This window comes from Delphinapterus leucas, chromosome 20 (assembly GCF_059928025.1).
Source record: "Delphinapterus leucas isolate spDelLeu-1000000601 "Yukka" chromosome 20, BTC_Dleu_Yukka2, whole genome shotgun sequence".
Taxonomy (NCBI): domain Eukaryota; kingdom Metazoa; phylum Chordata; class Mammalia; order Artiodactyla; family Monodontidae; genus Delphinapterus; species Delphinapterus leucas.
Genome location: NC_143148.1, coordinates 46,824,231 through 46,834,670, shown reverse-complemented (window position 1 = coordinate 46,834,670; position 10,440 = coordinate 46,824,231). Strand labels below are relative to the sequence as shown.

Genomic DNA, 10,440 nt, shown 5'->3' with positions numbered 1-10,440 from the left:
GGATGTGGTTCGAGCCCTGGTCTGGTAAGATCTCATATGCCGCGGAGTGGCTAGGCCCGTGAGCCACAACTATTGAGCCTGCGCGTCTGGAGCCTGTGCTCCGCAACGGGAGAGGCCGCGACAGTGAGAGGCCCGTGCACCACGATGAAGAGCGGCCCCCGCTCGCTGCAACTAGAGAAAGCCCTCGCACAGAAACGAAGACCCAACACAGCCTAAATAAATAAATAAATTTATATATATATAAAAAAAAAGATCAAAGAGGCAATATCTGACAGAAATATTTCCAGGCAGAGGGAGGAACCAAGCAGGGTTTCTGATTTTTTCTTTGATGCTCTCCAAAATAACACCAGGTGCTCTGAGCAGCTCTGCCAATTACCTCGACCCAGTGGATACCGGCTAACAAGTTGTCATCTGTTCTCCATCTCACCACCTGACAGTCAGCAGGCTTCCCTCCCTTCTTGGGGGGAGCAAGTCTGGGGTCTGAGGCAGAGGGCAAGTCTTCTTGCCAATGCTTGGTACTGGACTGCAGCCCTCATGATGCAGCTGGTGGCCTGGAGGTGCGAAAGGAAGGATGGCACCCAGTCTGCCCCTTCTGGAGAAGGAGGAAGCAGCCATCAGCCGAACTCCTAGGCATCTCAGAAACAGTAGACGTGGTGTCATCCCTTGCCACTAGGAGGTTCCCTGCAGTTCCAGTGGTCAGGACATGGGAAGAACTTTGTACATATTGTCCAGGGCCTTAGCACCTGGTCCACAAGGACTCCATAGACCAGAGGAGCCAAAATGTTCCCTATCTCCCACCCCTGCCAGGTCTTGGGTGTTCATCTCTCCGAGCTTTGGTTTCCTTATCTTCAAAACAGGCCCAACTCTTGCACTGATAGGCTAGCTGTGAGGACCTAACCAAGCAAGACACAGTAAAAGCCCTCTTTTTAAAGTCAACTAAAGGTATCCTTGCAGTCATTATCATCGTTGTCATCGTTATAAACATGTGGGGAGATCCTGGAGGAGGAGCAGAACCTCAGATCACTGAAACTCTTTCCCATCCCTGAGCGATGTCTGCATCTATGTTTTTCTTCTCACATTCTGGTATTTAAACTTGGTCAGGGCCAGCTGACAACTCCAGTTTCTTCTGCTATTCAAAGCTCTCCTCCTCCCCCCGCTGCAGCCTGGAGTCTTGGCTGGGGGCTGAGCGTGGAGACGAGCAGGGGGCTGGCTCTGAGACATCTCCTCCCTCGGTGGGCAGGGGCCGGGGCAGGGAGGAGATCTTCCCACCCATCTGGTCACCTCGGGGTGTGGGAACTGCAGCTGGTCTCTGGGGAGTTCGAGGGCACCTTGCACGGTAGAGTGAAGGCTTTCTTGGAGCCATTTTCAGGTCTACCCCGGCCTCCTTCAACACCAAGGACCGACCAGCAGTATCTAGCTTTTGCTCCTCCTTTCAACTCTGTGCACCTTCCCAGAAGCCACAGCAACCTCCAAGGAAGGGCTGCAGAGAACAGGAACGGGGTGCCATCGCCCCCACCTTCCTTCTAGGCCCAGGACAGGACAGCCTGGGCCTTCAGACAGCTCTAAGTCAGACACAAGCACCAGTTCTGTCTTCACAAGGGGCCCAGACTCCAGAATTCTGCTCCGGGAGCAGGCGGGCCTGCTAGTGTCCCCTCACAGCAGGCACCCCCCAAGACCTGGCGAGGTCTTCTGGAGTCTCCCCAGCAAACTGTGGCTTCAGAGGAGCCCCACGCGCTGCACTCCCCAAAGACTAAGGCTCCTTCCTCTCCCCCATGCAGCTTCTCCTTTCATAGCCCATGGCCTTGGCTGGAACTACAGGGCAGCCCAGCAGACAGGAGGTACCCGGCTCCTGGGGAGAAGTTTAACAAGTGGGATACTAAGCCCCTTTTGTGCTACTCTTTCAGAACAACAAGACAATTCCTAACATTCTATATTAATAACAATATCCACCTGCTAATTAAGCACTTACAGCTGCCAGGATTCTTGCTAACTAACTCCTCGACTACATTATTTTGGGTTGCCTTACACTGACTTTGTGCCACCAGTATTATTATTACCTGTATTTGTGTATGTGTGTGTGTGGTACGCGGGCCTCTCCCTGTTGTTGCCTCTCCGGTTGCGGAGCACAGGCTCCGGACGCGCAGGCTCAGCGGCCATGGCTCACGGGCCCAGCCGCTCCGTGGCACGAGGGATCCTCCTGGACCGGGGCACGAACCCGTGTCCCCTGCATCGGCAGGCGGATTCTCAACCACTGCGCCACCAGGGAAGCCCTATTACCTGTATTTTTACTAAGGTTCAAAGAAGTTAAATAGCTTGGCCAAGGTCTCAAAGTAGGTTTTGTACCCGCATCTCTCCAACCGCACAGCAGGGGCTTGTAATCCTAAACATGGCTGCTTCTGCAGGACTCAGCTTGGGAACAAAGGGATGTGCTTGGGCTCTGCAGCCCTCCCTGGGCCTGTATCTGGGAGTCAGGGATGTGCCTCCCACAAAGAGACTCCAAGCATGCATCTAAAATGAACGATGCAGGGCTATCCCAATGCAGGCTTTGGAGACCACTGTGGTCACCCTGCTGTCATACTCAGGACCTCTCCTAGTCAAGCCAACATCTTCCCCCATCTCAGCAGCTCGGGAAAGTAGGAAGCATGAGCTCCACTCTCTCTTCCTCGCCAGGAAAACCAAAGCAGCAAGGGGGGTACTGGTTTGGGTCTTTAGAGAGCCAGAGATGAGATCCCTCACCCCAGATCTGGGCCAGGGGAGGGCGCAGGAAGTGAGCCAGAAGAGCCCAGATGACAGTGTCAGAGCTGGAAGGGGCTGAGCCTGGCCCCTGAGGGGCTGGCAGCACACTGGTTAAGAGCTTGTGTTTAGCCTTTCCCCTTGGCCTCACTCTGGGGTTAGCCCCACTAGAAACTATTAGTTACCTCAGGGGAGGGATGCTGGCCAAGGAATTTCTTGCCACGCCAACCGCCAACGGCCAACCGCCAACCGCCGCCAACGGCCAACGGCCAACCGCCGCCAACGGCCAACCGCCGCCAACGGCCAACCGCCAACAGCCAACCGCCAACCGCCAACCGCCGCCAACCGCCAACGGCCAACCGCCAACCGCCAACCGCCAACGGCCAACCGCCAACCGCCAACCGCCAACCGCCAACCGCCAACCGCCGCTGCTCTTTCTCCACAAAGGGCAGCCGGAGCATGAGCTCATTTAATCCTCGGAACAATAAATACTAAGAGGTAAATACCCACATTCGCATTTTGTAGAAGAGAACAATTGAAGCACAGATAGGTTATGTAATTTGCCCAAGGTCACACAGCTTACTCTGGGATTCAAGTGCAAGCAGCCTGACTCTAGAGTGCCTGCTCTTAACCACTGAGCAATCCTGCCTCCCTAGACCCAGCGGTTTTGGTGAATTCCTCAGCCCTTGGACCCTTCACCAGCAGCATGGGGGAGGGGGATGCATACAGGCCTGGAAAGCTAGCTTCTTAATGACACCTCCTCTCTCCTAGTCTGTTCCTGCAAGGAACTCTAAACACTTTTGCTCTGGGCAGAAAAAAAACAAGTGGTTTTGGAACCTTCACTCTGTATTGCCTCTTTTGGGCTCACTGTGGGCTCGTCCCTCCCCCTAAGGAACAACCTACCCCCTCTGTCTCCTGGTTTTCCTCTCTCCCCTGGTGACCTCCTTTTCATTCTCACCTCCTTGCCTTTGCACTCCTTTTGGAAGGCAGTTCAGCTAACACTCATTAGCACATGCTAATGAGCATCAATTCATTTCTCAGTCACTCAGCAGGAGAGGGGAGAAAGTGGGGACAAAGCTGCCACTCTGGGGGTAATGGTCCACAAGGCCAGGACAGGCCCCCAGGCTCAGGCCCCCAGGGAGAATGGGGAGGGAGCCTAGCCCCCAGCTGGGGAGTCCTGTCTATATTCTCGGGTCGTACCCTGAGCAGCTGCTTCTGTCTTTTCTGAGACCAGCGCAGAATATTCCTAGGTCAGCCGTGAGACCTTCTCTGCCCACCAGCCTAAGCAAATTCCCACGAGGTCCATGGGTGGGCGTGGCTAAGACCCGATAGAGGAGGATATAGTTCTGCAGCTCTCCGACGAGTGTCTGAAAGCCCCCAGAGCCTGTCCAGGGTGCGGCAGGCACCAGAGGGTGGAGGGAGGTACCCAGGCAAGGGCAATCAGTGGAAGCCCCTCCTCCACTCCCTCCCATCTGGATCCTTCCTGGGGGTCGCTGATTCCAGCCACCCCCAGTAAAGCCTAGAGAACCCTGGGCTTCTCCACAAGACTGGGCCCCATTAAGCAGCTGTGAGAGGGAGGAAACAGAGCCGGGCTGGGCAAGTCATTTGGTCCTTTGAAGTCTCAAGTCCCCTCATCGGAAAAGTGGTCCCTGGTCTTCCTGCTGTGAAAGGGTCAGACGAGAGGAGGCATAAGAAAGTCCTAGAGAACTCCGAAGTCCAGGTGCTAAAGACTTGTCAAACTTTTATTATTATTACTACTGGCGGCGTTGCTGTTACTACTGTTAGTATTATTGCTGCTGCTAGTGACGATACGTGGTGGCTGCACTCAAGATGATCAGAGAGAGGGAGAAGGAAGGCAAGGGCAGCCTCTCTCCCCTTTGCACCCGAGAGCCTCTGTTTCCCTGGCCAGGCGAGGAGTGGTCTCAGCACAGACGGGCGCCCCCACCCTGCGAACCCCTGCGGAGCCCCGGGTCGGCCGCCGCCCCGCTGAGACCCAAGCCGATTCTCTGAGCGCGCGCGCCCCCTGCTGGCAGCGGGGCGTGGGCGCAGCCTCCGGATTGTATATAAAGGCAGCGTGGCGCGCGAGACCTGGCCGAGTGCGGTAGAGGAGCCGGCGCGCAGGGAGAGCGCAGTGCTGCCTGAGGTCTCCGAGCGGCTCGCCATGGCTGGGCCGCAGCAGCAGCAACCCCCTTACCTGCACCTGGCGGAGCTGACGGCGTCCCAGTTCCTGGAGATCTGGAAGCACTTTGACGCAGACGGTAAGTAAAGCTCCCAACTTGTGTGCCCGCTCGCCCCCAGGGGACCTGCGGTGGAGAAAAGAGGGCAAGGAAGTTGCGGGCAAGGGTAAGATTGCCCCAGTGGGTGTTTTGGGTGCAGAGCCTGCTGAGGTAGGGGTCTCGAGTTTGGGAGACACCTGGGTGCCCTGGTGACAACCGCCCGGAAGTTTTCTTCCCTGACAGAGACGACAGAGCCCACCGGCTTTTGCAGCCTCATTCTGGGCAAGTTGGGGCTTTCCCAGAGGGGAGGCCTGGGCTGGCAAGGCTCCCCATGACTCCCCCTGCCGTCTTATCTTCCCCGCCTTTCTCTTCAAGGTAACATCCTGCCTTCAGCTGCGGCAGCCACAGGTCTCAGACACCCACTCATTTTTTCCCTCAAGTTCCCCTTTTGTTGAATACCAGGTTAGCCCCGTGGGGTCCTGGGGAGTGGGGCAAACTGGGGGGTCCTGAAGGGACACTCTTGGCCTCCCCAGCCTGTCCGGTGGGAGCAGGAGTGGAGAGGGCATCCAGGCAGTGAGCATCCCCTAGGCTTCCTCTGCCCACGTTCCATCCCTCATGGGCATTCAGGTCCCACTCACAGGGTGTGGTGGGAGGCAAGCTTGGGGTGCCAGCCTGACATGTTCCCTCATGGTGATAACCCTGGGTGCTTTGGGTGACTCCTTCCTTCTCTGGGTCGGGGGAGGCACAATCTTAAATGCCTCAGTGACCCACCCTCTGCTCTGTGTGGTCTTGACATTTACTCACCCAAAAATCGAGGGCTGGACTGAACCACCTTTGGAAGTTGGCTCTAAGGACCGGTATTACAAGGGTCTATGATGGCCTGACTCAGGCATAAAGGGAGCCCCCCCCCACCTCGTTTTAGAGGCTTCTGATATCACTAGAGACAAATTTTTCTCCACCACTCCAAAAAATTAAGTGATCTGATTTCCTTCTGAGGTCCTGGCTGGGGTGGGCATCCGAAACGTTCTGGCATCTCAGACCACTGGCAGGGTGGTGGCCCAGGGTGTTTATCCTAGGATTGAGAGCGAGGGGCATGGGAACCAGAGGGAGGATCAGGTGGAGGCTCCCTCCATTCTTCTCCCTTCCCTTCCTCACCTCGGCAGGGCGGGCATAAAGGTGGCTAAACAGAGGCCCTCGGCCCAGAGTGCTGTGCAGAGGCAGGGGTTAATGGGTATGATAACCAATGAAGTTTTGTTCCCTTGGAGCAAACTGAGAATCTGGGGGTGCAGAGGACTGGGCATGTGACACCTGGATTAGGATGGTGATCTGCCTATGAATTACTAAAGGAGGTGGGTAGATTGTTAAATCTGTAAAATGGGGCTAAGGAGGGGTTGTATTTCCAATCCCTGGCTGGTACCATAAAACTCCCTTGGGGGAAAGGGCTATAAAAAGATTGCAGCCTCTCTGTATTCTAGGTGACACGCGCACTCCCTAAGGCTTCTCCTGCCAGTTTATCTGCACCAGAGACTTGCATGATTCAAGGAAAGTTATCAAGCAGCCAAGGTTATACCACAGGCCTCCTGCCAGATGAGTCAGCTATAAACAGAGGACTCCACAGTTCTATTCTCCCCCAGTTCTCACGGGGTCAACCAAGAGCGCTCTTGATAATCATGCAAATCCTCACATTTGTCTGAGACTTTGTACTTTTCAAAACACAATCGCACCTTGAGTCCTGCACAGTGAGGCTGTGGGCAGACCATGATTCTCCTTGTGCAGATGAGGGAACAGACACAAAGTGTGACCTCTCTGAGGTCATGTAGCGAGGTGATGGCGGCACTGGTTCCTGGCCAGCGCTTAATTCCCCAACTCTGGTTTCTGGACACCTACTTTCCCTCCTGATCCAGCCTTGGAGGTGACGTGACGGGCAGTCCCTTTAATACTAGAAAGGGGTCCTATGGCTGGAGCATAGCTAAGCTAGCATGAGGCCAAAGAGTCTTTAAAGACCTCCAAAACCATCGTACCTCTGGTACAATGTGAAAGGGGAGCTAGACTGCTTCTTGGTTCCTTGTCCCCCTCGGCATCCCATCGCCCTCTCTGGTCACCACTTCAGGGAAGTCCCAAGGAGGGACCATGGACCTAACAGAGAAGGAAAGCAAAAAGGATTAGAATACCAGAGATGGCGCAGAAGGCAATTTAGGAAAATGAGGCTATAGCCAAATTGAAATTCGACTAAAGGACCCAGAATTAAGCTGTGGGTCACCTTGCTCTGGACCTTCCCTACCTGTCCCCTTCTGAACTCCCATGGCTGCCAGGGAGCTTCTCCCTCCCCCCTGAGGCGCTCCCTGCCCTGGCTGGGCCTCCTCTTATTAACTCTGGCTTCTGTTTTTATCTTGGGGGTTTTCCCCCAACTCTAAGTGTCCCCCTGCCGGGGACATGCAGAGTTAAAGAGCAGTTAAAGTGCAGAGTTAAAGAGCTCTGGGAGGACTCTCCACGGCTCACCAGGTTCCTGGGGTGAGCTCTCTGGAGCCCAGTTAGCCCCAGCCACCAAGCAGGGGGAGCACCGACCCACCCCACCCGTCCTGGACTCCAGTAAACAGATACTAGGAGTCCGCAGAGAAGCTGGATTCTGAGGACAGTGGGGATGACGCAGGGAATCTGACCCTCCTAACTCAGCCCATTTCTAATGAAGGAGCAGGTGTCTGAAGAGGGGGAAACTGGGACTCAAAGAGGCAACGTTCTTTTCACAAGATCACACAGCAAAGTGAGAGGGTAGGGGGACCCAGGAATCCTCTCCTAGCCCCCCCCCCACTCCTCCTCAGTGGTCAGCCAAGGTCATGCCCTTGGAAGCGTTCAGGTGTCATCTCTCAAAAGCAGAGGAAGGGAAGACGGCAGCCGAGTGCACCCTATGAGCCAGGTTGGGGCTGGAGCTCTTCCACATAACATCCCCATGCTCTGAGTGACCCTTACATGCCCTACATTACTGAGTCCCCCGTTCTGTTGTTTCCTGGTCACTTCTTGGTCAGAAACGTTCTCACTCTGCAAGATCCAGGCTTCAGAGGGATGCCCAGCTCAGAGCTCACGCTGGCCTCTTTGTGGTTCTGACCACACGGCCACCAGGCTCCTATTCTGCTGACGATCAGTACAAGGTCCGTGGGGAGCCAAGTTCTGCCCTTGGCCTTTGCTACCCTTTAGGAGCAACTGCAAGTGTAAGGATATTTCCTCTCCCAGAGGCCAGCAGACATTCACAGGACAACGCAGGGAATCCCACTCACTCCAAGAATCAAGCTACATGGATATACTTGTACATGTACATAAACTTATGTGAACAAGGGGGCCTAGTATCAAGTCCTTTGGGATACTGAAATTTTAAGAATGTGCTTCCCTAGGGAACAGAAAAATAAATCCTGCTAATCTCTACAGTGGAATATTATGCAACCAATGGGATTGAGATGGGGCTTTTGTACTGACATGGAAAAGTGTCCAATATGTATTATGGAGATGTTTTTTAATTATGACAGGACACTATTACAGTATGAGCCCATTTTTACTATTAATGAAACAAGTATGCTGGAAAATATTTGAAAGACAATAATAACAGTGGTCCTCTACAGAGTAGATGATGTAAAATTAAAAGGTATTTTCTTTAACTTTATAAGTAAATTTCTGTAGTGTTTTACAAGAGCAAGAGACTCCTCAGCAAAACAATAACTATTCAAGAAGAAAATTTTATGTGCACCCCCCTCCCCCCAAAAGAAATGCATATATATCTCCAGCTGTGGGAATCTGCCCAGGGTTTTCTAGGCCTTTGTCTGCCTCCAGATGGCCCTAGTGATGCAGGAGGCTCTCAAAGCCTCGCACAGGGACTGACCCTCGTTCCATATGGGTGTGGCCCTGAGGACTTTGAAAATGAATGACAGGAAGGACCACCAAGAACTGAAGAAGGCCCTGTGCAGTCTTCCCTCCTCTCTCCTCCGACACCCAGTAACAGTAACGGAAGCATCCTCCAAACCCATCCCCCATGGGGGACACTGGCCAGAGAGTGCTCAGGCAGGTTCTCAGTCACTGAGGAGCTTGTGTCCCTGGTAGGGGAAGCAGAAGAAAGCTGAACAACAGCGCCTCTCGGAGGTGTAGAGAGGCCTGGGCACCTTGCCCTGGAATTCTAATTGACGAAGTCTTTTGGAATACTGAAAAGAAGACCTCTATGTATAAAACAGATAACTAATGAGAACCTACTGTATAGCACAGGGAACTCTACGCAATGCTCTGCGGTGACCTAAATGGGAAGGAAATCTAAAAGAGAGTGGATATATGTATACATATAACTGATTCACTTTGCTGCACAGCAGAAACTAACACAACAATAAAAATTAATAATAATAAAAGACCTGCCTCAAAAGGGTTAGAGAATATCCGGTATATATTAAGCATTTACACAAATCCTATGGCTGTTACTATGCAATACAACTGTGCTGTTCATAAGATAATTACAGGATTTATAAAAATGATTGCTTCTTGGAGCATTAAAGGCAAAGGGGTCTGGTGCTGGGAGGGAGCCAAAGTTGTCTGAGGGCAGCTTTCTTTTAACCCTGTCGGCATTTCTCTGTGGGGTCCGTGTGTCCCGTTTAGGCCTGATGTCAGGATTTGGGGTTCTTTGGGAGCAGCCTCCTGCCCCACCTGGGGTAAGCCCTAGGAATAAGTCCCCCATCCCACCTCCACTTTCACCCCCAAATTCCCCACTTGTTTTGCCAACAGTGCCCTTTGGTGTGGATGTCCGCGGCATGCCAGCTGCGGACATCCTCTGTGAGGCCCTCATGCCCCATGGCCCAGCCAGCCGATGGGGGACGCAGCTGTGTCTGAGAGCTGGGGCTCCCCAGGGAGGCAGCTGCGGGGGCGTTTTCACAAACAGGACTCTTCAGCCTTGCCTCACCTCGCATGGGCGGCCACCAGCGATCCCGTGTCCCTGCCCTACTCGCCTTGTTTATTCCCCTTTGACTTCAGTAGTTTCACCTCCTGAGCCCCTGGGGGAGGTTTCCAGGGCTAAGGAGACCCCTCAGGGAAATCCCTCCCAATACCCAGGGAGCCAGAATTAACAGAGCAGGCGTGAGGCTCTTCAAGAACTGAGCCTCTCCAGCTCTGGACCTGGTGGCTGTCCTGGAGGACTGCATCAGATCCCGCCTTTGCCCCGCAGGTCCCAGCTGGGGCCTCTAGCTTTGGCCCTCTCCCCCTCCTCTCTGGCTCTCGGCTGCCTCACCTCCTCTCTAGCCCAATCTGCCCCATCCTTCTGGCCTCCTCCATACCAGGAACTGGCCCAGCATTAGGCTGCCAGATGTCCACAGGTTCAGGGGACCCAGCCCAGCTCCATAGCCTCTGTTCCAGAAGCAGCTCTGCCCAGAAACACAGATTAAAAGTCAAGTGTCTAAACATTCATCCAGTAGCTGTTTGCACTGGGTTTTTCCCCCCAGGAGCCTCTGGGAGACGTGTGTGTGTGTGT

General features: G+C 53.9%; 1 protein-coding gene across 1 annotated transcript in view; it reads left to right on the top strand.

Moving 5' to 3' along the window:
• Nucleotides 1-4,842: 4,842 nt before the first annotated feature.
• The window catches only part of CALB2 (calbindin 2), a 28,954-nt gene continuing 23,356 nt past the window's right edge, over nucleotides 4,843-10,440 (top strand). Inside the window, exon 1 of the mRNA XM_022583246.2 lies at nucleotides 4,843-4,991. Coding sequence (XP_022438954.1) covers nucleotides 4,895-4,991 — 97 coding nt within the window. The 5' untranslated portion in view covers nucleotides 4,843-4,894. The remainder of the gene's footprint in view (nucleotides 4,992-10,440) is intronic.